Source organism: Scophthalmus maximus, chromosome 2 (genome assembly GCF_022379125.1).
Source record: "Scophthalmus maximus strain ysfricsl-2021 chromosome 2, ASM2237912v1, whole genome shotgun sequence".
Classification (NCBI taxonomy): Eukaryota; Metazoa; Chordata; class Actinopteri; order Pleuronectiformes; family Scophthalmidae; genus Scophthalmus; species Scophthalmus maximus.
In genome coordinates, this window is record NC_061516.1 from 11,418,315 (window position 1) to 11,433,436 (window position 15,122).

Consider the following 15,122-nt stretch of genomic DNA (forward strand, 5'->3'; position numbering starts at 1 on the left):
TTAGCCATGGTCTAAAACCAGTGATATACATTACAGACTACATTCACAAGGACAATGTGGAGTTTTGAACGAGACATATTTGGTTTTAAACCAAATAATTCAATCTTTTCCACACTACAGCTGCTCTCATGAGATTTACGAGGTGATATAATATGAATGAAGTCGAAACCATTTCGATATCATTTGCTTGCTTTAAGAATTTCTACCACGACTGGCCGCACGGATAAACCGAGTATATCTAAGCAGAATTTGCCACAGGTACAAGTTTACTAACCTAATATGATACTGAAAGGGGACACTGTCAGAAACACCATGGCATTTGCATGCTCAAACACTTCAATACAGTATACTCACACAAAAAAACCAATGCCACGCTCTTTATAAATACACCAATCACAGTACTGCATGGCCACAGTGCGACAACACTAGATGAAATGTTAAAAAGCATGATACATTGGTTTGGAACATCTTCACTGAAAAGTAGAGAGGGCAGTTTTACACTGTAACACGCTTGGATCAAAGCGGTATCTGCCACCGCATCTGCCTTCTCCTCTAATACATATCCTTTGGTTGATAGTGAAGTGTGAGGTTTGAATGTTACTATAGGGCAATGGTAAGTGTGGAACAGGGAGACAGAGAGGGCAGCAGCTTAAAGGAGTAGAATAAACAGAGGGAAATACCACAGGAGACTGCTCATTTACCAACAGAGTCTGCCAAGTCCCAGGAAGTCAACACTCTGACACACACTTTCATCTTGTGAAATACCAAGATATGCACTGAATAATGATATCCTGCTTCAGTACCCAATGGAAATTTTAGAAAACTCTTAAGCAAGAGATTCTTGGGAGTTAAAATGATTATGTAAAGTATTACTGTTTTTACGACATGTATGAAGCAGGGCACTGAATGAGGATATGGCAAGACTCTGGCAGGTATCTCATCTCCACATTGTGTTGAGAGAGAAAGGAACTACAGCCCGATGCTAAAGAGGGGGAGCCCAGGATGGGTTGGCGTTTGGGACTGGTGTAGTATGGTGAACATGGTACCTGACTCCCTGCAGGGCCTCCAGGTCAGAAGAAAGCTTTGCGCTGCGATCCTGCTCTTCCTGCAGCTGCCTCCGGAGGGCGCGCAGCTCCTGCTGAGCCTCCACCTTGATGTCATTGGCCACCACCACGGCGGTCTGGAGATCTGCCTGGAAGCGGCGCCATTCCTCTTTTTCATCCTAAAGACACAAACATATGAATTAATAATGTAGAGGAAGATCCTCAAATAAAACAATATGAACGTCAAGGATGATGATTTTATTGTGACTCTTGAGTGTTTTGCCTCATCCGAATCCACATTTTGTTTACAGCTGTATATCTATTTCTTTTTAAAGATCTGTGAAATTAAAACATAATCCCAATCCAACTTTCAGAAAACATTAGAAGCAATAGCAACTGGTCCACTTTGGTTTGTGGGAGGCACCAGGCCCTTGACACTGAGGTGAAATACGTCTATATTCTGTGTTGCACAGGAAAAGATCAATACATTGCAGATAAAGGTTCTTTGGTTGTTTAGCCACTACGTCAAACGTTGTATTGGATACAATTTTCCATTGGGGTACCTTGACCTCTCTTGGAATAAAATAGATTTAATTTACATATATAATTTCAAATTGTTCAAATCAACTGCATAGCAAATGCATGAAGAAATAAAAGGCAGGTTGAAGTTGTCCAAATAGTCCGAACAGGTCACGGAGATGTCCAGGAAGATGATATCTGGTGTACTTGATTATGTGATATTAAAAAAACACAAAACAGAAGTGATATTCTGAGAAGAAAACCTTGGGGGGAAAAAATCAGCGCCTGCCAAAATATACACACTGAACAGCCTACCTGCATGTTCCACAATGTTACTGGAACAATACACAGTGGAAAGATTCTTCCATGGTCGAACATTTTGGCAAAAAACACAAGAATAAACTGAGCGCTAGAACATCGTTCTCACCTTAAAGTGATACTGCACCTAAAATGTATTTTTCATTTCTAATTCACCCATGTAGGGATGATGGGTGACTGTAAAACACATGGTCGCTTGAATACAGTCAGTCGATTCAAATTTGTTAAGGCAGAAGAATCACATGTCTCGTGGTGAAAATACCAGTGACTCAGCCAGTCTTTCCCAATTTGAACTTTGGACAGTTTTTTTTTGTTTCCAGGTGACGTGTATTCAGCCTGTAATGTCTACAGTCCTTTTTGGCAAAACAGATGTCATGAAGGAGCATTATGGATCCACATGTTGAAGCTTTTCTTACCCTCATCTGTCTATTCAAGACTTTCAGTTGTCGCTCCACTTCAGCTTTTTGCTCCTCCAGCTTTTTGACGAGATCTGCAATTAAACAAAATCAAAGTTAGACCAAACTTGGAACCACTTCTCAACCTCTGTACTGTAAACGTGGGCAGAATTTGATTAAATTTAACACAGCAGTCACTGCACTTTCCAGTGTGGGAGAATTGCAGCAGGCAGTCAAATCAAAATAACAGTAACCCCTAGATAATAGATCTGTCTAGAAATGTTCCTCATTGTATAAGCCAATCTGATCTGCCACGATTCTTCAATAGCTTTTACAGTATAATGTATAACATATTCAGCCATACAACTGCACTAATAGGAGCATCGCACGTGGCCTGCAGACAAGATGGCTGCCTAGCACAATTGCTTGTCAACTTTTCCCCAACTTCGATTATCGATTATCCATCTTCTATGCATTTTTTCTTAAGCGACCTGTCAGTTTTGGACGTTTTAAACTCATAATCTGCAATGGCGGATGGTTTCAGCAGCAGAACAGGCCGAGAGCCCACGAAAGACGATGAGAAACTTAAGTCACTTAAGTTAGCACTGTCCCCAATGCTAACTTCTGCACTGACGTCTCAAACTGCACTAATAGGAAAGTCAAAGACAGATGGACAATTATATGCACAGATTCTGCTTCTCACTTCTGATATATTCAGTTGTCAGTATATATGGTTAGTTATAAGGCATATCTTGTTTAAAATAATTCATTACATACAGTCAGTTACAAAAGTCTTGCTAGAAATTCTTCCCTCATGTTCATGTTTTTTCTAACTGTTTCCAATATTTCCTTTTACAGTCAATTAACATTAATGAACAGACTAAATACTAGAACCGACAACTTTGTCTACAGATAAGTGAAGACTGCAGGCTGAGACTCCAAAGAGCCACAGAGAAGTGGAGAGCCAATGAAGTGAACATACTCTCCATGTCCAGGACGGCTTGGTTGGTGTGACAGTTGACTGCCCTCTGCTGCTCCACCTGGTCCTCCAGCTCAAAGATGGTCTCCTTCAGCTCCTTCACCTGGTTCTCAGCCTGGACCCCGGCCTCCTCCAGAGAAGTCACCTGGCCCCCGAGCTCCTGCTCCCTCCTCTCTGCCCACTCCTGAACCTGCTGGCATTTGGCCTCCACCTGTGTATGTGTGTACATTTGTGATATCAAGGTGGGTTTACAGCAGAAATGGATTAAAACACAGCAGCGGCATTGTTTCATATTAAAGTGATTGCTAGCTGTCACTGTTCTGGTAAGAATTAAAGGGGCAGTAAGCGAGTCTAAAGCAATACACGTATTGCTAAAATCTGTGAATATTTCTTCACGGTTCGCTAGCTGTAGGTTCTGTGCGCCGGAAAAAATCTGGGTTATTTTCAGCACCAAAAAATGGTGCAGACCGCACCACACAACACTGCGAGGGCAGTTTGTAAACATCACTCGTCGAAGAGAAAAAAAGCTGTCTCCAACCTCGCTAACTGCCCCCCTTTAAGTCACCTTTGGTTCACGAAAAGATAATTCATATTACTTTCAGATATTTTTGTGCTGCAGTGTTTCAGTTACCTTTCCAACAATTAGATAAAGATGCAGCTCAAAAAGATTATATGAAAACAAGGCTTTTTAGTGTCGCTGATGGCCGAAGTAAGAAAACACAAACTAAAATATAATTAACACGGGCTAAACTGTGTTATGGTATTAGACAGTTTGGTCTGATACAATCTATTAGTTTTCATTTCCCAACAAGCAGTAAAAAGTGAAATTAAATTTAAAATACTGTGGTGAGTGTAATTAGTCGTAAGTTTTGCAGTGTGACTACTGCACATCAGTACACATTGTATTGTTGGTACAATCATTTTTGTTTTGTTTTTTGCCCTAGTTTCCATATCCGTCTCTTAATCTAAAGAATATCATAATAAATAAAACTTTAATAGCTTCATAAAAAGTAGTTGGAGACAGACAGTATGATCATTGACCATTTGGTCATAGTGTAAATAAGGTGTCATGTAATGACTAATAGAGTAATAAAAGTTCAGCACTGTGTCATTTTGCTATTTGTTCCTGTGTTATTAAGCTGAAGTCAATGTATCATGGTAAATGCAGTCATCGTGAGCAATGACACTCTACAGCAGATCTCTGTGAGCAGAACATACTCGAACAAGCACATGCTGTAGTTATGCAGGACAACTCTCCAACTGACACCATGTGGCTTTAATAGAATAAGATGTTCGTGGGGGAAGTTATGGAGTGGCCTCACCCTCGCACCCTTGTGCCAAAGGACAGTAGTGACTCAGAAGGTCACATACTGGGTGTACCACCCTACTGCTGGCACCAGAGTCAAACTCCAACAATGACGACACCGCGAAGCTGGTGGTGACAACACTCCCTCAGCTTACAGTGTTTGTGGTGTTGAAGGGGGAAAACCAAAGTGACTACTGAGAAACACATGAGAACGGTTTGCGTGAAACCGAGGTTTCGTCCTGTGGTGGTGAAGAGAAGCCGTGAACTCTGTTTAATGGTTGTTTCCAAAGCATTGTGGAAGATGCGTTTCATCATATTCACATGCAATAGGTTGGTGATTGAGCCAAGCATTATAGAAAGTGTCACGGTCGCCTATTTGACTCACATTGTTTTATAAATTGCATTAATGATATACTATTACTCACAAAATAACAAGCATTTAAGCATATTTCAATGCTGTTCCAATAAAAGAATGATTATGAAAAGAGCATCTCCAACTCAAAACAATAGACTGTTTCTTTAAGAATGAAATGCTTCATTTGCTTTTTCATTGATTACAGTAAACAGGACGATAGATTGTTCTTTAGGGGATTCCTGAAAGCTTCATCAAACACAACACAAATAATAATTTTGCTAAGATAACTCTATGTTTTTCCACAACTTAGCAAGTCACATAATCCAATCCCTGGTTTGACCACAGCGACAACCAAGCGGAGATATTTTAACTGCACAGAGACATTCTCTAACCGGAGAAATGTCCAGTTTTTAGCAAATTCATGTAAATAATACTTGCAGAGAACGATTGTCTCCAAACAAAAGTTATGTTCAATGATAAATAGGGACGATTTCTGTGGTGTTCTGACCGGGTTCCCATCTGTAAGTATTTCTCAAACAGCAAAACATTGAACTCGGGTTGTAACCTTGCACCCCTCCTACCTTGGATATTGTGGCTCGGCCGTGCTCAGCCTCGGCCTGGGCCTGTCGCAGCTCTTCCCTCAGCTCCGTCAGCTCCACTTCCAGCCTGTCTCTCTCTGTGTGGGCTGTCTTCAGCAGGCTTTGCAGCTCAGTGCTGTCACTGGCGCTCTGCATGGCCTTCAGCTCACCCACCTTTTGCCTCTCTATGTCCACCTGAGCCTTCAGTCGACTGTTTTCCAGTCTGAGACAGTCCACTGTCGCCCTCTGCTCCTCTGCAGCTTGTGCCGCCTGACCTCCGACTTCCAGCTCCCTGTCCAGCTGTGCCTGCAGTCTGTTCATCTCCTCTCTCAGGCAGCGTACCTGGCCCTGGGACTCCTGGTGCTCCTCCTCCAGAGCTCGCAGGCTCCCGGTCAGCTGCTGCTGGATGTCCACCAGCTTCTCCCGTTCAAAGCGCGAGCTCTCCACCAGATCGCCATACCGCTGCTCCAGCTCGGACAGCCGAGGCCCTTGGCTACCCAGCTCCTCCTCCCTCTGGGCCTGAGTTTGGGCTTGCTCCTGAAGTCTGACAGCCAGCGCCTCGTTCTTCTGGGCCAGCACCTCCTGACGTTCTCTCTGCTGTTGAAGCGAGGTCTGCAGGAGGCGCTTCTCCTCAGCCAGACGCTCGTTCTCAGCCGTCAGCTCCTGCACCACCTGCTGCTGGTCGGCCAGCTCCTGCAGAGTCGCCTGCAGTTCCTCTGCTGTACTGTGGTGGTTCTCCTCCATCTTATGAATCTGTTCTGTTAGACGCTGCACGGACACATCCCGCCCGTGTGCATTGGCTACTGCTCCCGCTGCAAAAACCTCACCGCTGCTCACTGATTCTGAGCATGATGTGATCTTCTCAAACTCTGAGGAGTCGGGTGATGGTGAGTCCTTGGTGATATCAGAGCTGAAGGAGACAGATTGTTTGAGTGGGCTGGCAGTGGAGGGGGGGCTATCTTGTTGAGAAGCTGAGGAGTTGGAGTCTGAAGGCAGGCCATTTACCAAAGGCTTGGAGGGGGAGCTTGTGTTTGTACTCGAGAGCGGAGAAGCTTCCAAGCAAAGCAGCTTTTCCTTCAGCGTCTGGTTTTCCTCTCTGAGGGCTGCCAGCTCTCTCTGGAACTTCCCGTTCTTCTCCCTCAACTCCCCAACCAGAACAAGGGCCTCCGTCACCTGTCCCTGCTCTTGATCTGCAGTAGGCTCTTGGGGAGAGACAGAGCTGGATGAGGGTGAAGAGGAGGCTTTACCTTTGCAGTGCTGCAGCTCCATCCTGAGATTGCTGATCTTTAAGTCTTTGGCCTTGGCCTCAGCCAGCAGCTCTTTCACCTGGCACTCCAGAAGGCCCCTTTCTTGGCCCTCTGCATCTGCACGGGACTTGGTTGAACTGCGAGTCTGCTTTGCCAGGGTGGAGAGGCTGGAAGTGCTGGCACTAGAAACCATTCTCTTCGTGGAGGAGCTCCTCAGCTGGTCCTTCAGAGAGATGCGGTCTCTTGTTAGGGTAGAAGAGATTTCCCTAGGGGCTGGGATACCGGACCTCTTGGCAGCTTGAACACCTGGACAAAAGAAAAGCACATATTGAGTGATCAAATCAGAATTTACCATAGTCCACTAAAAAAAGGTGGGTGGGGTTGGAGAGTTCGTTTTTTTTCTGGTACAGATTACAGATGAAAATTTGAATTTGTTAATAGTAGCTTCCCCACCTCTGTCACCAAAAACACTGACATATTGGCCTGAATTTCAGACATTTGAGGTTTGACGTATGTCCTTTGGTTTTAGAAGGATTTCTAACACTTGGTGGAAAGCTATTATTGCACTTGACGTAATGAGTTGTCAGCCTGTACGTCTCTGTGTGTGTGTGAGGAGGGGAATAAGACAAAAGTGGTGAAACAGAAAGCAGTGGAGAGAACAGAAACGCATCTGTAAATGACAGCAAAGTGCAGTAGAGACTATCACACTGAGATGAAATCAAACAAGTTGTAGTATTTTTAATATATTCTATTTATATACATATCTTTTGTTTCTTGGGGAAGCGAGGTGCCAAGGAAAAGGCATTGACATATAAATAATGATTGTAACCTACACTAACCATTGAGTGATAGCAAACTGATACAACACAGATTCCAGTTTACAATCTGTATATTCTTGTTCTGCAGCATCTCAAGTATCAATGATGAAACTTTTCTCAGTAGAATAAGCATGCAGCAGGCTTGACACTGAAAGGGGAAGGTTAATAGAATCAGCATACCTACGTGCTGGGACCACGACTGTGTTAACATCATGTAATGACACATGAATTGAATAGACAGTGTGTCACATTCAAATACTTATTCAGCAGTTTTGTGTTGCGGCTGGTCAATGTACCCTATTCACATATTCTCTGTATTGACAACAGAGCATCTGCCTGGCACTGTCTGTCTGTTGCTGTCTGTGGTCATTCATTGTCGTACGCAGAGCTTAACTGTGGCATTTCAAAGGCATCAGCGTGGGCCACCGGCGCGAGCCCTTTCCAGACCCCTCTCAAACATGGGGAGTATTTACTGAAGCCTGGTGTGAGCTGGGCGCCGCCGGAAAATGTTTTTGTTTGTTTGTTTTTCAGATGATCAGCAAACTGCGATGCCGACACAAGGGGGCTGCTTGTTTCAAAGGATGACAAAGGTCCCTGGGTATGTGAGCGCGCTCGTGCACAAAGTGACTTGAGCAGTGCATGGACAAAGACGGCTGTGTCTCCCTCACGTGCACACATCATAATCAAACCCACGGAGCAGAGGGTCGACAGACGGCCTGTGTGAGGAGATAGACAGCGCATCACACTGAGCAAGATGTGCGCACACGCACGGCATAGATTTAAATGGAAATCCTATACCCCTGTGGGTTCTTTAAGTACTCTGCCATTGATAGGCACTTTGCACAGACTATCTCTGTGTTGAATAAACTGGGGACTCTGTTAGAGGCTGCCAACACTGGCACAATATCTGGGCAACAAAGCTGTTTAACATTCCCGGACTGTGCAGCTGTGGTCGCGAAAGTGAGGTGCTTCGAGTAGAGCGATAAAGACGCATCACTTGGCTAAATGTTAAATCGTGAACGTATATAGATTCACTCAGTTTATAATGATAATCAAAAAACAAAAGGTTTCGATTTTAGAGAAAAGAAAATAAGACCCAGACGCTCAACTCCATCTGCTCTGAATGTCACTGAGATTAGACTCTCGGTTAAAAGCCCCTCTTCAAATAAAACTATATCTTGATTGGACTGAATAGATTAATAGATGTTATCATTTAAAATTCATGTTAACAAAGGAATCACTTCATCCCAATCAAATGAATTTACTGCTGGAAAGGCCTGCCAGTAAAAATCATCAGTCACTTTTCTCTGCTCTTCAGAGAGGATGAATCCATGAGTGACAGATTGAGGACAGCATGCGCTGCAAAATTCTCGACCCGTCAGATGGAAGATTTTAACACAAAGTTAGCACTGTGTGTAATCAGTGATTATTTACTGTGAATTTAAAGGAAACGTGCAGGGGGAAATTGGAAGAAACACATTTATGGTCGATTGTCACATTCTCACTAAAGGTGGGAACAAAGACAGATACAATAGGTCCTTGTTAGAGAGAGAGAGAGGAGTCCAATGTGATTAAGATCAGTCCATTCCCAAGAGGTTGAGTGATGTCAGGACTGGGAGTGCGAGACAGCCTGTCCATTCGCTGTTCCTTCATATTCTGTTTTCCTCTCGCTCTCTGAGTGAATAAAACCCAGATGGAGCCACATGAACTCGCTCATCTTTAGTTCGCCCACCTCTTTAACCATGACATCACCACAGCTGCTTCATGTGCACATAGAAATGACACAAGTCTAGATGCCAGGAGAACTGAACATGCACGACAGCCCGATGCTAGAGAGTCACCGGAACGGTGCGTCACACAGTTAGAGAAGTTCTGGATTGGACACCAAGGTCTCATAGCGGAGTTGGCTGTATTTCTAAAATTATAACTGTCATTATCACATTTTAATACAAAACGTCTGTATCAGCCAATGCATTTTCTTAGAATGGGTCAAACTGCCTTAAAAGGCAGCAATTGGCCATATGTTTGTGGACTCTCTTAAAAAGGATATGCCTCTCAAGGGGTCAATCTTTCGATTCAATTCTACATTATAAAAAATGTTGGCTGTAAAAACAATATTAGACCAAAAATGTATAATTTATTGATATGATATTATAGATTACCTGAGATTATATTCTATTTAAATTGGCACAAAGAGGGCAGGAGGAGAAAAGGTTCCAGCTTTTGGCTGAACAGGTTCGGCACTCGTATAACTAGATACTGAAAACTTTTTCCCTTTTTGTGAAAAATTTCTAATGGACAACGGCGGCAGACTAAGGAGAGGAGGAAGAGAGACTGTCCCTTACTGAAGCACCACAGTGGAGGTGTCCCCGAAAGAGACACTTTTCTACTCTCCAATTACTCTTCCAGAGCTGCTCAGATGACACGTGTAAGTCCAAAACAAATAAACTGCAGACAAAAAATACAAGTTGTCCACCTTATCACAATATTCACAAACTAAATTACAGTCCAGCTATTCAGCCAAGCACAATATAAGTGGGTGTGTCCACATTTTGCAAAGCGAAAGAATTGTTATAATAAAAACTGTGTGGTAATAACAGGGATACTAATATCCTGAAATTGCTCTATTGTGGCTTCAAACCTGTGCACACATTTTTCGTTGACCAAGAACGACACTTCTTAAAAATATATATTTCTACTGCAGTTGTGCAAGTGCAAATCTGTCTTCCACAAATCAAAGCAAATATATCCAACACCCACGTGGATAAGAGTCTGTTCAGTCTTAATTTGGTGCTGTTGTCTCAGATGCAGGCGGGCTCAGGTCCAGAGCCATCTGTAGCTACTGCACCTGTGAGGAGCAGTAAATCTGTTAAAAGGAGTTGAATGGGCATTGAAATGGCTCAGTGAGGAGCTTTCCTCCTCCAGTAGGGGATAAATACTCGTGCAGTCTGAGAAGACGAGCTGTTATTGATAATAAAGTGAAAATACTGTGAAACAACAGATTTGAAGATTTCATCCCCAATGAAAGACAATGTTATTTTTTATATTCTGTTTTCAGGATCTGTTTTACACTCCATCTTCTCACATACTAAAGAAAAGTCATTGATATATCGAAAAAAAATACCTTTTTTAAAATAATATCTAATAAATATAATTTCAGTTTAAAAAGTTCTATAGACTGTAGGGCTGGAACTAATGATTATTTTTATTTTCTCGATTAATCGATTAGTTGTTTGGTAAATAAAATGTCATTAAATGCTAAAAAATGTTGATCATGTTTCCCAAACCCCAAGATGATGTTTTTTTTTGTCCACACCAAATATATTTAGTTCACTGTCATAAAGGAGCAAGGAAACCAGAATATATTCACCTTTAAGAAGCTTAAATAATAGAATTTTGTTTTTTCATAAAAACTTCTAATCGATTATGAAAATAGTTCGCGATAAATTTTACTAATCAGTTAATCGATTAACTTTTTTGCAGCTTTAAAAGACTGTCTAATTGTATTGCACAGGCTGACTTCCAGTAATCCAAAGGCATTCGGTTGCTTTATGGGGAGTCAGCTCCCTGATCACAGTAATGCACAAAGCTGGCTCCTTTCTTTCTAATGAAGATAAGCTTTCAAATCCACAGCAGGAGCTACGTGGCTGGACACAGTCCAGCACCAGCCAGTTAACTGCGGCCGGCCTGTGCACAGAGTCTTCAATCTACAGAGCAGGAAGGTCACGGGTGACTGAGGAGCCATAATGAACTACTGACTGCAGGTGGTCAAGTGGCACAGAGTTGGCACCAGGAATGACGCACTGGCTTTCGTCACCGTCGAGCAGGCTTCGGATGGGAATCTCTGGCAGCCACTCCTCTGTGCTCCCCACGAGGTTCCAGGAAATGTGGTGTGCAGTTTTTTTTTTATAGTCAGGTGGAAGTGAAGAGGAGGGACAAAAAACCCAGTTGGCGTCTCTGCTGGCCTTCCTGTTGTTCGACTGACAGGGCATGAAATAGGTCAACAGGCGCCCATCAGCCAGTTGCTGGGACTCACAAACATTCCTTTCCTCTTACTGGAGGGGACGATAGACGGAACCGAGGCTCCATGACTGCCACAGTGGCTGAGCAGAGATCAACTGTATCACAACAGTCCAACAACGTGCCACGGAAAGTCATTTAAGCACCAACTGTTACCTCCGCCAAGGAGGTTATGTTTTCACCAGTGTCTGTTTGTTGGTAACGAACTGCTGCTCCCTCTCTACCACCAGCTGAATGGTGATACTGTACAATATCGTCAGATGATACAGTAGGCTCCATTCAAACAAAGCCATAGCTCCATAAAAGAGTTCAAATGTTCAATGAATAAAAGATGGAGCTGAGGCAAGACACTGTTAGAGATTCTGTTAACTAAATGGTAGCTTTTGTGTGTGTGCCATAACACAACCAGCTCCATGTTGGACAGATGCAGTGGTGACTTTGGGTGTTTAACTTTCCTCTTTGTCCCACAATTCTATCACTTTCCTTTTTGTATCCATAGTGACCTGCAGCCTGGCCTTTCTGATTTGGACGTTTACCATGTGTTTGCAACTTCCGAGGTCCTGGTCATGAAGTCTTCTCTTGATAGTTGACGAGGAAACATGTCTGCCTACATCCTGGAGAGCATTCTTGACTCACTGTACAGTCATAAAGGTTTTTTTTCCTCCACCATGCAAATCAGTTTGAGCTTTGCACTGCACCCCAACTGTTGATTTTAGCAAACCAACCACTTTTATTCATTCCTGAATAGATTGTTTGCTTTATGATCCTTGCTTTAATCATCTTCTTCACTTACACAGTAAATGTTTTATTCCTCATGTATCACAACTCCATATCAATCAGCTCTGAGCCACATCTGAGCTTTTTTTTGTCCAAACAAATGTCTTAATACAGCTAATATTTATTACATTAGAACCCTTGCAATGTGGAGACTGTTTGTTAAGTATTTCTTTATTGATATAAGGTTTCTCCTGAGATGAAGTCTTAAAAAGAGAAGTGAAAATTTTGGGTTTGGCTTATTTGGGCCAGAAATCATGAAAATGTACGAGGAACTTTGAAGAAATTGTCAAGCATTAACAGACTGTTTGCATCATTTTTATGTAAATTTAGTATTCCTAACTTCTTATGTAAGCAGTAAAACTATAGTGCAGTAAAACACCTTTATACATTGTTAGTGTGAAGTCAATACTGTGACTCACTTGCCAGCAGGCGGCTTGTTAATCAAACATGCAGACAGCTGACAGGACAAACCTTCTACACTGCCTTTAACAAAAATGTGCAGTTTGCAAGACCTGATTGTGTATTTCAGCTGAGCTGCTTGTCTCGAACCTGAAACGCAAACAGCTCTGTGCTTCCTCTGCAGCGCGAGCCAAAGAGTGCCACTTGGCCCGGGTTCTTGGTCTCCTCTCATCATTCTGATTGAATCGCTTTAACTGGCCTGCATGCTGAGACTGCTAACACAGTGTCCTTATGCCCATTCACACTACTCATGGAGCCAATGGCCTACAGAGATATCCATTACCACAGTCCATGAGCCCGCCAACTGAGAGAGAGAGAGAAGGTTTCAAGTTCAGAAAACAGTTTAACACTGCACAGAGAGAAAGAATAATAATGTGTAATTTTCATGACCGCAGGTTCAAAGGATCAGTGTATGTGAGGGGGAACAGGTTGCTAAACTAATGCTGATGATTTTAACCTAGCCTTATAACTTAACAATGAATATTGTATTAGAACAAATATTTACTGGTGATCAATCCAGGAAAGTAAATACAGGATTGACTTTCCCTGGATTGACTACAAAAAGGATATAAAAAACATATTTTGTGGAAAAAACTAAGCTGCAAAGTAGAGAGGGATTTGGAAAAAGGTTAAAAAAATTAAAATAAAAAGACAACATCAGGCCTTAATCTCAACCAACATTTTGGTGCTGTGGCTCCTTTTTCATTACTGCATAGTTTTGAACATAACCAAGTCCTGCAGTGCATTCAAGCACAATTCAGTTGGTGAACTTTGACATTACAACTCATACAACCTAGACAGTCTTGACCTCAGAGGGATCCCTGGAAGGAAGCTATAATATTAGCTGTGTAATAATCCTACACCATACAGTCTCTACACCATCAAGCTTCCAGCACCACCTTTTTCGAAACTGAGTCAATGAATGTCGCTGCTCGCTATGCCACTTTCTGAAGTAACTGAACATAATCAACAGAATTACAATTATAGTAGTTGGATAGTCGTACAATCATTCTTTAGGCTGTTGTCGCTGGGTCGCTGGGTAGCGGGCAGCAGATTTCAGCATTCTCAGAGTGAGGACGAAGTTTGATTTGGTATGCATTGAACAGAACCTCTTGGGAACAGTGGCTTAAAGCACATGTAAGATCCAGTTCCAGTTTTTTTTTTAATGGTATCAAGTTTCATATACACATTGTTAGATACAGATATAAATTGGTGATTTTATGCCTTACGGCTACGATGAACCCACTTTAATGTCCAGACTACGGTCTGCAGTCACACAAACAGGACGTTCAACCAGCACACGCCTCCCTCTGGAACGGCCGGTGTGTTTACTGTACCAGCTGCTCACTGCCATGGAAAGTATGACTGGTGTAACTTCCTCATCGTGTCCCTGCTATCAGAAGTTGGACAAACTTGTTTCCTCATGTCGAATCCCTGCCCTGCATCAATTTCCTATGATATGGTGTTGAGATGGCACAGCAATCTGCGTACTTCCACATTCTTTCACTTGTTGCTCACAGTGGCGTCAAAGTCTGCTGTGAACGGGAGCAGCTCTCGCCAGACACTGTGAATCAGTGCTTCACCAGAAATTATAAAAGACAAGTATGTCATCAGGGTACATGGTGTGTTGATTCAACACACTTTCAAACACACACACACACACACACACACACACACACACACACACACACACACACACACACACACACACACACACACACACACACACACACACACACACACACACACACACACACACACACACACACACACACACACACACACACACACACACACACAAACACACACCTGTTGCGGCCCACAACTCTGGTTCTGCTAGAAATGTCTTCTTCTTCTTCTCTGTAATATTGAGGTGTAGCCCATAATAAGTAAAGTGCCTTGAGATTATGTATGTTGTGATTTGGCCATATAGCAATAAAATCGAATTGAATTGAGCACATACGGGCAAGCATGCGCACACACACACACACACACACGAACACACACACACACAAACACGAACACACACACGAACACACACACACACACACACACACACACACACACACACACACACACACACACACACACACACACACACACACACACACACACACACACACACACACACACACACACACACACACACACACACACACACACACACACACACACACACTTTCATTATCAGCCCCCTACTTAAGCGCTGATGTTAGGAATTTTGTGAGGTCACTAAAGTCCACGTACCAATTAAAATGACGAATGCGTAAGTTGTCCCACCCCAACAGATGCAACAAAGCTAAAAGGA

General features: G+C 42.8%; 1 protein-coding gene across 9 annotated transcripts in view; it reads right to left on the bottom strand.

Annotated features, from left to right (window-relative positions):
- Positions 1 to 15,122, bottom strand: part of specc1 (sperm antigen with calponin homology and coiled-coil domains 1) — a 64,077-nt gene that overhangs the window by 24,910 nt on the left and 24,045 nt on the right. For all 9 annotated transcript variants that reach the window (XR_004790154.2, XR_004790153.2, XR_004790156.2 and 6 more), the window contains 4 exons: positions 5,497 to 7,046; positions 3,258 to 3,465; positions 2,297 to 2,370; positions 1,047 to 1,222 (listed from right to left, as the gene is read on the bottom strand). Coding sequence is in view for 5 of the 9 variants with exons in the window: in XM_035625518.2 (XP_035481411.2) it covers positions 1,047 to 1,222; positions 2,297 to 2,370; positions 3,258 to 3,465; positions 5,497 to 7,046 (2,008 nt within the window). In the remaining 4 variants the exon portion in view is untranslated. The remainder of the gene's footprint in view (positions 1 to 1,046; positions 1,223 to 2,296; positions 2,371 to 3,257; positions 3,466 to 5,496; positions 7,047 to 15,122) is intronic.